The 19,233-nt window shown below is 49.5% G+C and overlaps 1 protein-coding gene across 10 annotated transcripts in view; it reads left to right on the top strand.

Moving 5' to 3' along the window:
• CAPN3 (calpain 3) overlaps positions 1–19,233 on the top strand; it is a 53,392-nt gene that overhangs the window by 30,279 nt on the left and 3,880 nt on the right. The window contains exons 3-16 of one of the 10 annotated variants that reach the window (XM_013993113.2): positions 1,923–2,041; positions 3,489–3,622; positions 4,317–4,485; positions 5,297–5,443; positions 7,409–7,492; positions 8,370–8,455; positions 10,389–10,466; positions 11,222–11,382; positions 12,524–12,693; positions 13,316–13,327; positions 13,964–14,172; positions 14,851–14,887; positions 16,465–16,482; positions 18,976–19,134. In XM_013993113.2, the coding sequence (XP_013848567.1) occupies positions 1,923–2,041; positions 3,489–3,622; positions 4,317–4,485; positions 5,297–5,443; positions 7,409–7,492; positions 8,370–8,455; positions 10,389–10,466; positions 11,222–11,382; positions 12,524–12,693; positions 13,316–13,327; positions 13,964–14,172; positions 14,851–14,887; positions 16,465–16,482; positions 18,976–19,134 (1,583 nt within the window). Of the gene's footprint in view, positions 1–1,922; positions 2,042–3,488; positions 3,623–4,316; positions 4,486–5,296; positions 5,444–7,408; positions 7,493–8,369; positions 8,456–10,341; positions 10,467–11,221; positions 11,383–12,523; positions 12,694–13,315; positions 13,328–13,963; positions 14,173–14,850; positions 14,888–16,464; positions 16,483–18,975; positions 19,135–19,233 lie in introns of all 10 variants that reach the window. The other 9 variants (XM_021082912.1, XM_021082911.1, NM_214171.2 and 6 more) reach the window with 9 other exon arrangements.

Genomic DNA, 19,233 nt, shown 5'->3' with positions numbered 1-19,233 from the left:
TGTTGTTGTCTGTCTTTTTAGGGCCTCACCTATAGTATATGGAGGTTCCCAGGCTAGGGGTTGAATTGGAGCTACAGCTGCCAGCCTTCGCCACAGCCACAGCCGCGCCATATCCGAGCCACATCTGTGACCTATACCACAGCTCACAGCAACACCGGATCCTTAACCCACTGAGCGAGGCCAGGGATCAAACCTGCGTCTTCATGGATGCTAGTCAGATTCGTTTCTGCTGAGCCACGACAGGAACTCCTTGGTTTTGTTTTCAATGAATTTGGAGGGAGAGGGTTTTGGTAACATTACCCTCATTTGTCTAAGTGCTGAGGATTGCTTCATTTAATCTTTGTCCCTCACACCTTTCTCATTGGTTCTTTGCATCACAGGAGATGTGCCTCATTCCACAGCCTCCTCTTCAGGGCACTTACACACCCCACTCAGCAAGACAAAAGCCCTGCTTTTAGGGGAACCCCCACCTTCCTTAAAAGGCAGCTCTGAAACTGTCCGTGTACAACACACATCCCTTGGGCACACAGAATCTCTATGCTCACAACTGCTTCTGTAACTCCAACTCTTATTTAAATTGCCCCAGAATTGCTCCATATTAAAGGAGTCTTAATCATGCTAAGTGAAGTCAGCCATACAATGAGACACCAACATCAAATGCTTTCACTGACAAGTGGAATCTGAAAAAAGGACAGACTGAACTTCTTTGCAGAACAGATGCTGACTCACAGACATTGAAAAACTTATGGTCTCTGGAGGAGACTGTTTGGGGGGTGGGGGGATGTGCTTGTGCTGTGGGATGGAAATCCTGTGAAATCAGATTGCTATGATCATTATTCAACTACAGATTTGATAAATTCATTTGAGTAATAAAAAAAATCTGAAAAAAAAAAGTCTTTCAACAAAGGTGACATTTACCCTGTGGATGACAGTCAGTTTTCTACCAGGTTAGTTAGCTTGGCTGCGTCACCAGACCTTCCTCTGTCTCAGCCTCTTGTTCGGAAAAGTATTACTTTTGGTGTGGACTGCAGGAAAGTTCTGTGAAGTAAAGTTGGAGGCGACATCAATAGATTCAATTTAGAACTTGAGGGGAAAGGACAACCAAGACCAAATGAAAAGAATTTGTTCCCAGGAGCACAGGATGAGGAGGTTGGGGATAGCTGAGTTCCTGCACTCAAGGGAAGGCTGCCTCCAGAGCCTTGGGCAAGCTAACAATCTGGGCCTTCTAGTCAATACACTGTTTCAAAGGAGAGGCCGGCTGCTTGGGGTGAGTGGTGGAGGAGGGACTGTGGCAGCTCTCAGCCTCCCCTCTGCAGTCTCAGAAATGCCAGCACATCCCACACAGCACAACAGAGGCTTTGCATAACAGCCTGTGCTGTTAGTGTTCCAGGCCTGCTCCTTGGGCTTTAATACATGTGTGTGCATGCGTGCATGGGTGCACACACACATACACACACAAAGTGTCCCCTCCAACTACCAACTGGCTTTCCTTACAATATAAGTTGGCTGAATGGATGGCTCTCAGAGGCCCAGTCTCCACCAAGGTCAAAAGGGGAAATGGACTCCCATTGCAAAGGCAAGGGGCAGGCAGGTTTAGAAAGAATGACCCAGTTACAACCACCTACGGCTCTGTCTCCACTGAGGTCCAGTAAGAATGTGAGCTAATATTGCAGATAGAGGAGTTGCCTACAGCCTTCAGGAAAATCAGTCAAGTCAGTTATTTTGTTGATCACCTGGTCCAGGGTCTGCTGTCAAACTCCTTCCCTGGGTTGACACCTCTGTAAGGCCAGTTCTGGAAGTGGGACAATGACCGCCAACTGAATGCCTTCTCCAAAGAAGTGCAGCAGCTGATGGGGATAGGGTCTCTTTCTTCCCTGGAGGTGCCGGCCCTCCTGTGACCTGTGCCACGTGTTTGCCTGCAGGGGACTGCTGGTTTCTGGCAGCCATCGCTTGCCTGACCCTCAACAAGCGTCTGCTTTTCCGAGTCATACCCCATGATCAGAGTTTCACCGAAAACTACGCAGGGATCTTTCACTTCCAGGTGAGGTCATGAGACTGTAGCTAATAGGGCCAGCTGCCATCCACAGGTCTCCCAGCCTTGACTTCCCAGTGGCTCTAGGAAAAGTTCCACCCACCCTCCCTGCCATGTGGGCAGCGATTCCCTTCAGGCCTCAAGCCTGTGAGGAAGCAGTTATTTATTTTTTCCTACCCCCATTCCTTCCGCTAGGCCCCAGGAAGGCCCAAAGATATCCTGTTTGCTAGCCTGCGGGTCTATTTTTGCCTCTCCAGCTGGCTGGCTGCTGTGTTATTACCGGCAGCCCTTCTCAAGTTAGTCCCTAAGACAGCCGTGGGAATCCAGAGGGGCTTTAGGTTGAGAAGTCCCATCCACAACTGCCACTCCTGACGACCTGTGTCCTTTAAACCCCAAGGCCAGCCTACACCATGTATACTACTCACCCCTTCTAGGCTGCGGTAAAAAAAGTTCAATTAATCTGGAGACCAAACTTTTGGGTTGGCCCAGAAATGAGACTTTTGGTTCCAGAATCGATCCAGCCATTGGCAACGTTCTGGATCTAAATTGTCCTGGCAAAGAGCCAAACCCCGTGCTGGGCCAGAACAGAAATGAGCTTCATGTGTGGGCATCTAGCAGACACCAGGGTTCTAAGGCTTCCATCTGTCTCCAGCCCTGAAGGCTCCTAGTGTCCTGGGACTGACCCAGACCGTCAGTCGATCTTGTATCCCAGGACTGAAGGCCTCAGAAAAGGTCTTCTCTGCAAGTTCAGAATCATTGTCCTGATGCCATCTGAGTGCTGGCAAGACAGGTGGACCCTGAATTTTGTTTCCTCCCCATGCCATCAAGCTGCTTTACAAGGTCTGATATCTCAAAGGCCATAAATGCAAAGACCAGACAGATGTTTGTCCTCTTGTCCATAGGAGAGAAAATATCATTAAAAGAATCATCCATAATTGAGATTATTAGATAGTGTTCCTGCTTCAGCCAGAGTCGATTTCCTCTTCCACATCAATCCTTCTTCAACAGCAATTTCTACCTTTTTTGTCATCAAGAAACACATAAGTTGTACATCATCTTCACCTAGACCAGTAGTTCTCAACTCTGGCTACACATTAGGATCAGGTGAGGTACCTAAAAATACTGTACTGAGGCCCTACCCCAGATCTATGAACAGGAAAAGGAAAATTTCAAGCCCTCAGATACACTCGGAGCACCTCCCATCCCCCCTACTGGGTGGACTGTATGGAAGAGACAAAGTGGTTTGTAACTCACTTCCTGCCCTTGAGGAGTTCACAGTCCATTTAGAGAAAAATTCACACACCCCAAACCCAGAATAATATGAACACAGCACCAAGATGCAGAGCCAAAGAGATGGAACTGCTTTGGGATGAGCGACCACTAAGGATGTGGGGTAGGAACACATTTCCCAGTGGTAATCTGAGGATGTGACTCTGTGCTTGACGCTTCCGAGCAGTTCTGGCGCTACGGAGACTGGGTGGACGTGGTTATTGATGACTGCCTGCCAACTTACAACAATCAACTGGTTTTCACCAAATCCAACCACCGCAATGAGTTCTGGAGTGCTCTGCTGGAGAAGGCTTATGCTAAGTAAGGCAGCCCTTTGGGATGCAAGGCAGGGCTAGAGACAAGGAAGTGGACTAGAAAATCCAGTGAGGTCTCACTCACAAGAGGAGGCGTGTTACATGTGTGTGTTTGGGAGTGTGTATGTGTGTGTCTTCAACTCTGATACCAAGTCAGAGAAGATCAGGCCAACGGAGCAATGACTAAAACCACAGACGAAATGAGACGTGTGCAGGAAATACTTAGCCTCCCGTAGTGAGCTCCTTAATTCTGCAATCGTGGTGGCATTGCAAGTCGTGGATCTGAGCCTTGTATCTCTAGTGCTCAGCTCCCAGAGTCTTGCTTGGCTCAATCTCTTGAGCTTGCAATAGACGAATACGCTGAATTTAGAAGCCCCACCCCAGCTACTAGTGGCCTTAATGGAGCCCTATCTAGGGTTCAGGGTGTAGTGGAAACAGAGCTCTCAGGAAGTGAGAACAGCTGGGTTCCAGTCGCAGTGTTTCTCCTCTCTGTTTCCTTAGCTGGTCACAGTCTCTGGAGCTCAGTTTCTCCATTGTTAAAAAGGGGAATCACAGTACCTATTCCAATAGCTTACGGGGTTACTGGAGAATTGGATGAGGAACATCACAAGACCCAAGGGTAAAGTTCTGGCGATAGTGGTCCCTGGGTCATGTTCCCTGGAATCCTGCAACCCCAGGCTGGTCTTCATCCTCTCTCCAAGGCTCCATGGTTCATACGAAGCCCTGAAAGGTGGAAACACTACAGAGGCCATGGAGGACTTCACAGGAGGAGTGACAGAGTTTTTTGAAATCAAAGATGCTCCCAGAGACATGTACAAGATCATGAAGAAAGCCATCGAGAGGGGCTCCCTCATGGGCTGCTCCATTGATGTAAGTCTGGGGGTGGGGGGCAGGGGGCTGCCAACTGTTGGGAAGCCTTACCCAGTGAAGAGCAGTGCAGGACTTTCCTCTGGGACCGAGTGAATGTTTTGTTTTAGGAAGCAGGAACTGGCTCTCAACCCTAAAAATTGGGAATTCCTCAAGGGAGAGGAGTTTCTGGGGATCTTCAATAAAGATATTGAGCAAGGACCCTGCAAGCCTTGGAGTTAGGTGTACATAGGTCCAGAGGCCTATGTCAGTGTTTCTCAGCCCCTGCATGCCCCCATTCAGCTGGCCACACACTTGGCTATGGACCTGAGCCCTCCAGTTCCCTAAGAAAGCCTCCCAGCCATTGAGCTTTGCTTGCATCTCTTCTTGAGACACAGGGCTTTGTGTGGTAATCCCAAGAAGCTCAGCCTGCAGCCCCTGCTCTCAGTGCAACAAAGAGGTAAGAACTGAGGCCAGAGCCAAGGATAAGGGGATGGCAGCCTGGCCAGGAGACACACCTTCCTCGGGGGCTGCTTCATGTACAACAGTCCTGGCAATTTCCATTGCAGAGAAAGGGGCCCAGGCAGAATTCCTGTTCCTCCCCCTCCTAGTACACCCAGTAGACGGGGCAGCATGGGAAGATCAGCCAGCGGATACTTTTCTTTCTGCATCATTGTTCTCCACCTTTTCTCCATTCATGCTCTGCTTCTCTCTCCTCTTGTCCTTTGTCTGTCCCTTCCCTTCTTTCTGTCCCCTTCCCTTTCTGTCACCCTCCTTTGTTTGCTCTCTCTCTCCCTCTCTTGGACTGTCCCCTGTCTGCCCCATCGGGCCTCAGGATGGCACAAACATGACCTATGGAACCTCTCCTTCTGGGCTGAAAATGGGGGATTTGATTGCACGGATGGTGAGGAACATGGACGAGTCGCGGCTCAGGGACTCAGACCTCATCCCTGAGGGATGCTCAGATGACAGACCGACCCGGGTGTGTACGCCTCCAACAGTCTGGGCTGACCATCCCTGCCACCTGCATGACCCAGCCCTGTTTGTGTGATGTCAGACACCCCCGCCTCAGCTACCAGTGCCTCACACACACACTCCGCCTGGGGTCTTCTGAGGGTCTGGGCTGGGGCAACCTGCATGCTCCAAGACTCCTGGGAAAGGTGGGAGACAGCATTTGGAGGGAATCTCTGTCAGAGTTCCTCTGGGCTTCACGGTCCAGGCAGTTTCTCTGGTAACAAATGAACAGGCAGAAACACAAGAGAGAATTCACTTATTTTTAAGTATTTCTCTTCCTCTAAACATTCATTTCTGTATCCAGTACATATTTTTTGAGCTCCTACTAGGCACCAGGCATTCTTCTAGCAAAGAAAATTCTCTCCCCTTTGTTCAGGATTCTAGTGAACGAGCCAAGTCTTCCCTTCACAGATCTTATATTCTAGTACTTTCAGAAGTAATAAGTGCCAAATGGTAACGCAGAGAGGAAATTAACCCTTTTTAAGGATAATAACATGTTATATGTCCTTTTAGGATTTTACTACGCATACACTTAATCTAAACTTTTATTTTAAGAATGCTGTCACACTGTATGTACCTCTTTGCAGCATACTTTATATTTCAGTTAGCTCTATATGCTTAATGGACCAATGAGAATAGTATTCTTTTTGTATATTTTTTATAGTACTCTTTTTATATTTTTAATAGTAATTTTATTACTATTATTTTTGGCTGTGCCCAAGACATGCAAAGTTCCCAGGCTAGGGATAAAATCCTCACCACAGCAGCAACTCTCACCACAGCAGTGACAACACTGGATCCTTTAGCCACTTAGGCCGTCAGAGAACTCCAGAATTATATTCTTAATGTGTCTCCTATAACATTTTTAGTGGCTGCACAATATGCCAGCATACAGATATCATCATTTATTTACCCAGTACCTTATTATTAGGAAACTAGATTGTTTTCTTTTTCTGCTCTTAGCTATTGTTTTAAAAGGTTGGAATGGACATCCTATTAGATACATCTTTGTGTCTCTCTGTGATGATTTCCTTAGGACAGATGGCCAGCAGTGGAATAGCTAGGTATGCATAAGTAATGCTACAAGAGTCCTTTTAAGCAGCTTGAACTGGTCTAGAACTGAGAGATGTGTGACTCTCCTGTTCCCTCCCTTTCTACTCATCATGATCTAGGTCCGATAAAGGCGGAAATCTGGAAGAGGCTAGGATGCCAAAAGCCCTGGCCTCTCATCTTGAAAAGGACTCCAGGATGTTCCTCTTAAAGCTGTCATGTTATCAGGCAAAGTGAAGCCACAGGGTCCATCTAGGGTTCACCAGGCTTTAGGAATCCTAGCCCTCTGCCAAGGATCTCCTGTGGCAACAAATCTCAAATGGAAGAGCTACCCCTATTCCCTGAAGCACGGTCATGTCTGAGTAGAACTTGCCTCTCAGAAATCTCTCCCTGGGCACTATGACTTTCGATTTCTTGAATATCATGTTCTAGGAGGGTGTGGAGGAGGTGAGGGGTATAAAGATAAAAGGTTAGACCTACCTGTTTCATCTAACCCCTTTTCTTAATCCTTTTCTCTTCCAGGAATTGTTAACCCTGGGTGGGCTCAAGGGAAGGGGAGGCCAATCCAGGTCAGCTTCTATCTGCCCTCTTCCTCCTCTGAAAGGCCCCAAGGGATCCAGAAAGGAGGGCTAGGCACACTGTCACCCAGCTCGTGCCCCAGGCTCCATCCACAGTGCTCCCCGATGGTCAGAGGGCCAGCTTGAGAGAAAACACTGCCTGGGCTGCATCTTCTCGGCTCTCTTAAAGGGCCAGTGAGGATCTTCTCATGGCATCTTCCAGGATGTGAAGGAGTCCTTGTCCTCCCAGATCCCAGGACATGGACCAGTGTGAACTTGGTTTCAGACAGCACCCCCTGACGGCCTGTCTGGTTTTCACTCCACAGACAATTGTTCCTGTTCAGTTCGAGACAAGAATGGCCTGTGGGCTGGTCAAAGGCCACGCCTATTCGGTTACTGGGCTGGAGGAGGTAAGCCTGGCAGGGCCTGGTGGGACGGGACTTGAGGGCTACTTGGACGACCTTTCAAAGTCAGGATGTGGCTTCCTGTGCCCTCCACATCTGCAGAGTCTGCCTCCACTCAGGCACTCAAGCCCAGTGCCTGGGGTTGGAGGAGACCACTGGGACTTGCCACAGGATGGGGCTCAATTTATGTTTGATTTTAGTGCTAAACAGCAATTGCTCCAACATTTCCAAGGAGCCAACAGAAATCACTTTGGTATTACAAAGCTGATTTCATGGGCTCTTGTGCTGCTTGTTTTTCATGGTCAGATAGTTATGATGTTTTGCTCCCATTGGGATGTCTGGCCTTCGCTGGGTCACACTGGAGACCAAAACCTCACCAGGCTTCTGTGCACAGTTGGGCAAGTTGTTCCCTATTCACAGGGATGGGTAGACAGGGACAGTCATCTGCCGTGGTCCACGAGGCAGATGGGAGGAAGGGGCATCTTCTTCTGATTGATCCATCTAGAGGGGACGTTTTCTGTAGCTCCGCAGTCAGCAGGGTGTTATTTCCCATTCATGCAAAGACACCTAATACACTAGCAAAGCCCTACATTACATGCCCCACCTCCTACCCCAAAGCTCTTCATGGCCAGATGTTCCTTGAGAAAATCATTTCTTAGAAAATGGCAAGGTGATGGCCCAGTCTGACTTCTGTGAACTCAGGTTCTGCCCCATCACCCTGCCTTTCCACAGGGAGCTTCTGATCAGTCTCCTTGACCAGGGCCAAGCAGGACATCCCCAGTATGGGATTCTCTCCCCACTCCCACCCCAGCCCTCAGGGCAAGACAGCAAACCCCTTTCCAGAAAGGACCCAGAGTGAGAGAACTTTTTCTCTTTGCTCAAGGCCCTGTTCAAGGGTGAAAAGGTGAAGCTTGTGCGGCTGCGGAACCCCTGGGGCCAGGTGGAGTGGAATGGCTCCTGGAGTGACAGGTAGGTGAGGAGACCCCACAGGGAGGGAACAATGGAGCCTGGGGCAAGGCTGGGTTAGGTACCAATCCACAAGAGTACTACAAATGCTTGGTCTAAAATTATCCTTAACACCAATGATCCACAGAGGAGAAGTGGGGCTGTCGGCTCCGGAAAAGGGCAGTAAGATCAGAGCCAGGGGGATTCTGGGATCCGGAGAGCTCACATGGCCACTGGCTGAAAAAGAAAGATTCTAGAAATGGGCTGAGCAAATCCCTGCTTCCTTGGTGCACAGTGTGTGCCAGGCCCCATGCTACTGTTTGGGGACTTAGAAATGAATGCAGAGACTTAGACCCTGACTTGTAGGCTTTCAGATCCAATGGGAAAGACAAACACTAATAATCACTGATATAAATGCTAAGGTAAGTGTCACAAAGAGGGAGCCCCTCCCCTGGCTTGGATAGGAAGGCAGAAAAAGGGTACCTGGAGAGGGTGGCATTTGACCTAAGCTCTCTGCTCGGGAAGGCCCTCGGTGCCCCATCAGTGGGCCACGCCTCTGGCCCGAGTCACCCACAGGGATCCTCGCTGTGTCCTCCAGTCTCAGAAAGTGGTATCCGGCCTTAACTCACTTTCTGCCAACACCTCTGCTGCAGGGACTGCTGACAAGTGGGGCCCAGCCTCGATCACTCAGAGGGACTCCCTTTCCCCACTGTGTCCCTCCTGCCGGTCTTAGGACTCGCCATTCCCCTCAGCATTCCCTGCTTCCAAGCACTTCCTCAATCCCTTCCCTCTCCAGGGACAACCCATTTAGTTTCACTCTCCTCCACGTGCCTGAAACACAAATGTGCTTTATTTATGTCCTCCTCCTTCGGGAGAAAGAATGTATAAAGCTGCCCAACCTTTAAAAACACAAAACAGGAGAGTTTTGTGGGGTGGCAGGGTGGAAGGAGAAGTTGACATGTTTGGGCTTTCTCTCCGTTACTCAGACAGTCACTTTGTAGATGACGAGGACTGTTCTAAAAGTTTTTCATGAGTGATTTTATTTCTTGCTCATCACAGCCCTGTGCATAGGTGATATAATCATTCCCCTTTTGCAGCTAAGACAGAAGCAGAGCAAAGGTGAAGCGACTTGCCCAAAGTTACAACTAATATTATTACATTGAAACCCCAGTTTATCTACTTCTAGAGCCCAGAGTATAACTTTTAAAGTGTTTACGAATGGTTAAAGAATCAGCTCGGAGTTCCCGTCGTGGCTCAGCAGAATCAAAACCGACTAGGAACCATGAGGTTTCAGGTTCGATCCCTGGCCTCCTTCAGTGGATTAAGAATCTGGCATTGCCATGGGCTGTGGTGTAGGTTGCAGACACGGCTCAGATCTGATGTTGCTGTGGCTGTGGTGTAGGCTGGCAATTGTAGCTCCGATTGGATCCCTAGCCTGGAAACTTTCATATGCCACGGGTACGGCCCTAAAAAGAAAAAAAAAAAAAAAAAGTATCAGCTAGAAGAGTCCCCGCTATAGCACAACAGGATCAGTGGTGCCTTGAGAATACTGGAATACAGGTTTGATCCCTGGGCTGGCACAGTGGGTTAAGGATCCAACATTGCCATAGCTGCAGTGTTGGTTGCAACTGTGGCTTGGATCTGCTCCCTGGCCCAGGAACACTGTATGCCATTGGGTGGCAAAAAAAGGAAAAAAAAAAAAAAAAAGAACCAGCTAGAGAAGAGTCAAGCCCTTATAAACCATTTAAGGAGCTTGATCTTAAACCTGAGGGTGGTAGGAATCAATGACTGGATCTTACACTGAGGGTATCAGATCAGATTTGCATTTTAATGGGTCACACTAGCTGAGATGAGTTATTCTCTAACCTTCTTCCTGTTTCTCTGATACCTCCTGCCCTAACCTATACCAGGCCTTCCCTTTCTTCTTCCTTCTATAACGCCTCCATTGTCCCTCTAGTTGGAAGGACTGGAGCTTTGTGGACAAAGATGAGAAGGCCCGTCTGCAGCACCAGGTCACTGAGGATGGAGAGTTCTGGTGAGTCCAAGACCCAGGAAGACCCTGAGGGGTAGGCGATTGGGTAGGGGCTGAAACCCTAAACCTCAAACCCCAGAGGCCATCAGGTTGCAGCCCTTGGGACATCTGGGCTCTGTTCATCTCCAGCCAGTGGCCCCGGAAGATTGAGGTTTTGGGAGGAGCCCGAGAGTCATGGTGATGACTGTGCCCAGGACCAGGCCAGCACGATGTGGCCCCACCCTCTGCCATGCACACTGCTTCAGCCACTTGCTCCCGGCCTTCATGGTGCCACTTTCTAAGCCCAGGAAGCTCTACTTACTGTGCTCATCCAGTGCCACCCTTACCCTCACTCAGATCATTTCTGCTTAGCCTTCGAGTCAGATTCAACTTTTCTTCAGGATCCCCTTGTCTTCCCTAGGACTGAGATGAATTTCTTTGTGATACTCATCACGTTTAAAATTGCTTGCTTAATTGTCTGTCCTTTCCCATCTGTGTCTCTTTTCCCTGTGCCTGGCACAATGCCTAGGACCCAGTGGAGGAGCACACAAGAAACATTTCAGAGAACTAAACTGCTGCCAAGCAATCCCATCAAGGACACACGAGTTTGAGTCTTTATTTCAAGAGATACATCAGAAATGACCCTAAAAAGGAAGGACAGGGCTCTCTCTAGGTCCATGACCAAGTTTCTCTGGATTATTTCATTGTGCTGTGTTAGCCTTGGAGTCTTACCTTTCCCAGCTTCCCATATGGGTCTCTCTTTCCTTCCAACTTCTCAGGATGTCTTATGATGATTTCATCTACCATTTCACAAAGCTGGAGATCTGCAACCTCACAGCTGATGCCCTGGAGTCCGACAAGCTTCAGACTTGGACAGTGTCTGTGAACGAGGGCCGCTGGGTGAGGGGCTGCTCTGCCGGAGGCTGTCGCAACTTCCCAGGTGGGAGATGCTCTGAATGAGGGAAGGGTCCAAGCAGAACAAGTTCCAGGCAGAATAATATTAACCAGCATTTGCCGAGTCTCTACTAAGTCCCAGACAGACATTACCTTATGAAATAAGCCATCCCTATTTGACTGAGAAGGAAACCTTAGGAGAAGTTTTATATGAAGGGGCTGGTAACAACTTTTAGGCAGGTTATTGTGTCAGAACAGGACCGTGTTCATGATGCTGAGATGGGACTGGAGGACTACTAGCATCTATGGCAAGAGTTCAAGCCAGGGAGGATGAAAGCCTAGGCCAAGTTGGGAGCAGCAGAGATGGGAGGATGGGACAGGTTAAGGGGAGAGGATGTTGGGTGATGTGGAGAAGGAAGAAGGTAGAATGACACTGGGTTTCCCAGTTTGAGAACCTGAGTGGATGCTGCCTATGATGCAACATGAGACACCTAAGAAAGAAAAATCAGTGTGTTGTATGTTTTTGGCGGGGTTGGCTATGTCTTTGCAGGGAGGGAGCATGGGATATGGGAAATGGGATTTCTGAAGCCCCTGCAGAATATCCAAGGGAAGATGTGTGATAGTGGACTGGCTGCATAGATAAGAATGGTACTTGGCTCTATGACAGTGATTCAATACATATTTGTGGAGGGAAAGAAGAAAGGGTGAAAAGAAGAGAGGAGGGAGAGAGGAAGGAAGGAATGGAGGGAGGGAGAGAGGGGAGAAAAAAAGAAAGGACAAAGGGAGAGACAGATTGAGGCTGGGATCTACAGCTCAGGCATCATCAGAGTGTCGGGAAAAGTTAGAAAGTGGACAGGGTGAGAGAAGAGGCCCAGGAACAAACCCCAGGGACCAACAACGCTGAAGGGGCAGGTGAGGGAAGTGTAGCCATCTGCAAAGAATGAGAATGAAAGTGCAGAAGAGGAAGCCACACAGCCCATCAGCACAGCTCCATCTGTATAAAGCTATAAAGGCTACCACCCCCAACACACCAAATAACTAGACAAATGCTGGGATCATATTTTCCATACATACCTGAGCACCTATATGCTGGGGGGATAGAGATAAAGAGGTTCCCTCCATCTCATCTCCTGGGCTGCCCCCTTCAAGAGGCAGACCTGAACATACCATTCCTTTGGGGGGCACAGACACTTTCTGGACCAACCCACAGTACCGTCTGAAGCTCCTGGAGGAGGATGATGACCCTGACGACTCCGAGGTGATCTGCAGCTTCCTGGTAGCACTGATGCAGAAGAACCGGCGGAAGGACCGGAAGCTGGGGGCCAACCTCTTCACCATCGGCTTCGCCATCTACGAGGTATGCAGTCCCTAACTGGCTTCAGGCTACCTTTTCAGGGAGGAGGCTTTCATGGGGCTTCCCCAATACTCAGTGACCTCTCCCCCAAATCCCCAAACTCCCTTTATCAGGCCCCCTTGTGTCAGAACCTCTTAGAAGTTTGTAAGAATTAAAAAAAAAACTCATCTAGGGGAGTTCCCGTCATGGCGCAGTGGTTAACGAATCCAACTAGGAACCATGAGGTTGTGGGTTCGATCCCTGCCCTTGCTCAGTGGGTTAACGATCCGGCATTGCTGTGAGCTGTGGTGTAGGTTGCAGATGCTGCTCGGACCCCGCGTTGCTGTGGCTCTGGCGTAGGCCGGTGGCTGCAGCTCCGATTAGACCCCTAGCCTGGGAACCTCCATATGCCACAGGAGTGGCCCAAGAAATGGCAAAAAGACCAAAAAAAAACCAAAAAACAAAAAAAACAAAAACCATCTAGGGAACGTGAAGCAGGGCCAGGGTTGTCAGGTAGGTACAGAAGGAGCCAGATGCCTGCATTCACTCAGCAGTTGCTAGCATTCACTTCTGGCAAGCTTTTTGTCCCCCTTCAGATCTGAAATCCACAGAACCTGAGCATCTTCTCCTTCTCTTTCTCCCCAAGGTCCCCAAAGAGGTATAGAAGCGGAGCAGCCAGCTGTGTGTGCAGTGCCACCTGGGGTCCTGTGTCTGTGACACATCGGGAAGCTCCTGAGGGGTTTGTGGGCAGGACTGTGGTAGAAGAGGGCCTTGCCCCAGTCACTCAACTCCAGAGCAGATCCTCAGGGTGTGACATGGCCTCCTGACTACCACCCCCACCACCTGCCCTTTCTCCCCTCCCGCCAGAGAGGGAGTCACACACTCACACACTGAGTCACACACACACACGTCCTGAGGGTGACTGCCCTCTTTGGGTTAGAGGGATTGCCTCCCTCAGACCTAAGCCACAGCTCCACTGCCTCGCTGGGGTCCTATCTCAACCCAGAGGTGATCTGGAGCTGACCAGCGGCAGTTCTGGTTAAGTGGCCCTGAGCACAGGATGCTAAATTCGACCTTCACTTCTGATCACAACCAGAAAAGGAAGAGGGTATGGGGTAGGGAATTCCAGGGCTGTTGAGCTATTTGAGACCTTGGGAATCAGAAGCTGGTAGATCCTGACTGTGAGAGGGTTGACCAGGCTGTAACAAAGAAGGACTCCCCAGAGGAGGGCTGTGAGCAGGACAGGGTGTCCCTCCTGAGGGGCTCAGGTCCCTTGGGCTCTTCTCTCCCTCAGATGCATGGAAACAAGCAGCACTTGCAGAAGGACTTCTTCCTGTACAATGCCTCCAAGGCTAGGAGCAGAACCTACATTAACATGCGGGAGGTGTCCGAGCGCTTCCGCCTGCCCCCCAGCGAGTACGTCATTGTGCCCTCCACCTATGAGCCCCACCAGGAGGGGGAATTCATCCTCCGGGTCTTCTCCGAAAAGAGGAACCTCTCTGAGTGAGTCCCAGCCTGGCTTTCCCCGCCTGTTCCTAAGAGCCCACATGGCCCATTCCAGAGACTGGAGGCACGAGGCAGCAGGACAGGTCTCCTCCACATCCATCCATCCATCCCACAGATAGTTACTGAGCACCTACTATGTTCCAGGCTCTCGTCTTCTAGACACTGAGGATAGAGCAGTGAATTAAACAGAAAGAAACACCTGCCCTCATGGAGCTTGACATTCTAGCACACGACAGCAATGTACAGGAGGATCTTCAATTTAGATAAATGATAAGGAGAAAACATAAAGTGGGGAGAGGGAGAGGAGCAATTAGGGGTGACTGAACTTGTAGGTAGAGTGGCCAGGGGAAGTCAGCAAGGCCACATCCTGCCCTCTTGGTCACCACAGCATAGGCTATGCCACTTGGACCTCTGTCTCTAAAAGAAACACAAGGTCCGTGTGTAGGTGGCTGGGTCCTGCCTCTGAGGAAATCTGGACAAAGCCAGCAAGAGCCCCTGGGTCTGCACTTGGCTGCAGGGGATGGTAGCCACAGTGTGGGATGTCAATTCCTGGGGTTCTCTTGATTTTGGTCCCGACTTGGCTCCAAGTAGCCAGGTGACCTGAGCAAACCCCCTCTGTGCTTCCCACTTACTCCTGGTGACACTGAGACCCTCTCACGTTTGTGTTCCTCACAGGGAAGTTGAAAATACCATCTCTGTGGATCGACCAGTGGTGAGTGGTTTGGTTCTTACATGGGAAAAGGCCCAAGGCACAGGCTTTTGGTGGAGGGAAAAGTGGGTATGGGACGGAGGCACAGGAGTCTGAGTTATTGAGTCTGAGTCTGCAGTTACTCCGTGTTACTGCAACTTCTGTTTGGCATGGCCTGACGTCACAAGGCACTTATGTCCTGGGGCCATTTAGTCAGCCCAGGGGCTAGAAGGACAAGAAAATCCTAGAAGGAAGAGGGGTTTGAACTGTTAGAGAGAGGGATCAAAGCCACAGGAAGGGACGACAAGAGCAGCAGCTAATACTGGATTATGAGCCGGAACCCCACACAGAAGAAAAGCAGCACTACACAGGGTCTGGAGTCAGCATCAAAACCTGGGTCCCCCACCTGCCAACTTGGCACAACCTCTCTGACTCAAGTTTCCTACTCAGTACAATAGGGATGATAACATGTAAGCCTTGCAAGGCTTCTGTGAGGTTGGAATCAAGGAGATCGTGTACATGAAGGGTCTGGCACATCACAGGCCCTCATGGTGGTTACTGCTCGTTTTACATCTGACCACGTACTGCTCACATGTGCCATCTCACTCCATCCTTGCAAGGTTTCTGAGATGTAACCAGGTTGTTACCCCTGGCTTTCAAGTAAAGAAGCAGAGGCTCAGCAGGGTTGAACAGCTCCCCTGAGTTCACAGAGCTCATAAGGGGAAAGGCTGGAACTCACATCCAGATTCTCAGTGCCCAGGCTCAGGCCCTCTCCCCTACCCCATGCTGAGGCTTGTCCCCAGGGGTGGGAGGCCCAGCGTTAGAAGCAGACATCTGGTGTGTGTTGCGGTCTTCTTGTGTGAGAGTCTTATGACTGCCTTGGATGGGCTCTGGCTAATACATTGTCCCTTGTGCTCTGTGGGTGTGTCCTAGGCCAGTAAGAGGACAGCAAACGCCCCACTGAATTGTCTGCTGCGTGGTGACACTCACGGTTTTCATCCTGGCCCTGTGCCAGTGGAAGATTTCCCAGTCCCTTCTGAATTATCACAGACCTTGGTTTTAGTATTAAGTGCATGTAGTGCTATTCTTATCATTTGGACGTCGGTGATCAGGGTATTCATCAGGAGTTGCAAACTCAAAGGCTTATGGGAGCTGGCATGTCACCTAACTGAGAAGAGCTGGCAGGTGTGGGGGTTTTGGGCGTCCCTACACTCATCTACTTGCCTGTAGTTCTCAATTGACACTTGGCTTCACTGTCGGAGGGAAGACTGGTGTGGCGGTGACTGTGGCAATCTGGAAGGTGTGGAGAGCTGCTGCTCTTGACTCCCTGGATTGCTGTCACAGGGGGTCACAGAAGATCCCCTTCCTTGGCCATGTCCAATGAAGGAGTGAACTATGAAAACAAAGCCGTAGCAGCTGCCTATCTCTGGCCTGGAGAATTCACCCTCCAGCTCCCTTTGGCTCCACATGACCCAGATTTTCTGAATCCTGGGACCTCACTTCACACTGAGGACCAGGTCACAGGAAAGCCAAAAGCCGCTGGGTTTTATGGAAATTGCCTTTCACTTAATCTGCATTTACCATTTCCTTTCCTTGTGCAGAGAAAGAAAAAAACCAAGGTGGGTGTAACAGGGTGAGTGGGCAGAGAATGGAATGTGTGTGCGTGCGCATGCGTGCACTGGACTTGCCTCCTCCCCAGCCCTCCGCCTCCTTCCCTGAGCTCCTGTTACAGCTATGGGTGTGCGGCCATGACAGCGAACACTTGCCAGGTGGAAGCTATGCACCAGACACTCTTCTAGGTGCTTTCCATGAATTAACTCAATCCTCACAACTACCCTATACGATTGGTACAGGTAGACCTCGGATATATTGCAAGTTCAGTTCCACACCATCACAATAAAGCGAACATTGAAATACAAAGCGAGCCACAGGAATTTTCTTGGATCCCCAGTGCATATAAAAGATATATTTGCCCTATACTGTTGGCTATTACTAGCGATAAATAATAAATGTGTTCAGTACCACTAAAACTAAAAAAAAAAAAAAAAAAATACATACCTTTATGGCTAAAAAATGCTAACCATTCTCTGAGCCTTCAGCAGGTCATAGTAGTAACATCAAAGATCCTTGACCGCAGACCACCGTAACAAATATGGTAATAATGAAAAAGTTTGAAATATTGCAAGAATTACCAAAGTGTGACACAGAGACACAAAGTGAACAAATCCTATTGAGAAAATGGCGCCATAGACTTGCTCAACATGGGGTGCCAGAGACTTTCAATTTGTAAAAAATGCAGCATCTGCCAAGCACAATAAAGTGAAGCACAATGAAACGAGCTGTGCCTGTATTATATTATTTCCATTTTCAGAGGAAGAAAAGGCACAGGTAGACTGACTGACTTGGCCAAGACCACATAGCCAGTAAGTGGCACTTGGTGGTCTGGCTCCACAGTCTGGGCTCTGAATCACCAAGCTATACTATTGGCCAACCAGTGAAAATGGGCCTGAAGTAGGGGTCCTGCAAAAACCAAAAGGAGCCCCTCTTCTTTCTCAGAAGTGGGTTTGGCTAAGCTAAGCAAGACTTGATTCTTGGGAATGGCAAGGTGTTCTGTTCCTCAGGGTACATTGAGAGAGCTGTGTGAGGTTTTCCAGGGAGAGTCGGGGTCTTGTGATGCCAGTTGTTTGCTTTGTAGCTGGACAGCTCCTTCTCCCTCCTCTATTTCCCCCTGCCTGCTCCCCATTCCTTCTTTCTTAGCCTTCTGGGAAAGGGGTGGGAGAGGACACCCAGAGGGGCTGTCACTGCCAGAGCTCTTGTTCCAGGTGAAGCCTATTGCAAAGCCCCTCCTAGACAGTGACCTCTCTCTCTCTGAACTAAGCCCCTCTAAGTCAAGTGCCCTGATGGACTGGACTTGCTCACACATCCAGATGGCAAAGGGGAAGAGAGCTTCACCTCACAGCCCCAGGAGAGCTGCTCAACTTGACTGTTTCGAGGGGGAGCAATAAGGAGAGCTACCTGCGCAGCTTCCACTTCTGGGTCTTAAGGAATAGCGCCTCCTGGGTGCCCTGGTTAAGACCCCTTTGCTGTAAGGATGCTATTGCTCAAGGTGACAATGTGTGCTAAGAGCCTCCCAGGGACCTTGTAGCAAAGCTTTCATCTGAGACCACGGTCACTCTTTCCCTCAAGATTATGGTTGTAATCAACTCGGTCCTTGCTCCATTCACCCCATAACTTCCCTATGGTCTCCTAGCCTTCCTCCTCTGGCTATCCCTGTGGGATGTAAGCACCAGCCAGTACTGGTACAGCATGGCAGCTGCTCTCCACCCTGTTGTATCCTCCTCACTTGCATGAGCATGTTGGCAAATACCCTTGATATTTGGGTAGTATCTTAAATGTTTTTGCAGCACAACTTTACATTCATATCTCGTGTGATCCCCACAAGAGCCCTATGAGGAGGGCAAAGCAGGTTTTATCACCCCCATTAACGGATGAGTCAACTGAGGCCAGAGGCTATTTCTCTTAGGTGAGAAGCAGAGCTGGGACTCCAAGCCAGTGTTCTGACCTCACATTGACCGTGCCACTAATCAGGGTCCTTTTTCCAATCTGTCTTCTGCAGAGTCTGACAGGTTCCTTAGAGGTGCCTAAGAAGCTGCAATGGTGATGTGGGGTGCTAAGAGAAAAGAGCCCTGCTCTCTTCATCAAGCACAGAAGCTCTGTTTTTAATGGCTTCTGGGGAAGTTTTATTTGAAGGATTTCCATTCAAAAAAAAGAAAAAAGTCTATATAATACCCGAAGATCAATGTACTACATCATGCTGCCTTTTTTTTTTTTTTTTAACATTCTGTGCATTTTCCACACTAACTACCTTGTGAAATCCTCATAACTCTACCATGAGGAGATAGGGAACTGAGGTCCAGAGAGACTGAGCATTTTTCCCCCACACAATTTCTTAATGGCAGAGATAGAGCTTGAACCAAGGTTCAAGAGCTCCCAACTCTGCTCTTTCCCTCTTCACTGGATGAAGCTGCTCCAGGAGCGAGGCTGCCCATGTCTCGCTCAGCCTGTAATCCTTGCTTCCTTCCTGCCCCTCCCCAATTCCCTTCTCTCTCCAGCCCATCATCTTCGTTTCAGACAGAGCAAACAGCAACAAGGAGTTGGGTGTGGACCAGGAATCAGAGGAGGGCCAAGACAAAACAAGCCCTGATAAACAAGAGAAATCCCCAAAGGTTTCTGAGCATGTGCATGAATGGGGTAGCCAGCACACAACTGAGGTCTATGTTCTGGGGGTGCATGGGGGTTGGAGGGGCTGCAGGGGGTGGGGTGTTCCTTTAACATCTAGGGGTCTGGGTTTGTCCTACTGACCTCTCTTA

The sequence above is a fragment of the Sus scrofa genome, chromosome 1, assembly GCF_000003025.6.
Source record: "Sus scrofa isolate TJ Tabasco breed Duroc chromosome 1, Sscrofa11.1, whole genome shotgun sequence".
Classification (NCBI taxonomy): domain Eukaryota; kingdom Metazoa; phylum Chordata; class Mammalia; order Artiodactyla; family Suidae; genus Sus; species Sus scrofa.
Note: the sequence above shows the minus strand (reverse complement) of the source record. Positions and strands in the feature narration are given on the sequence as shown.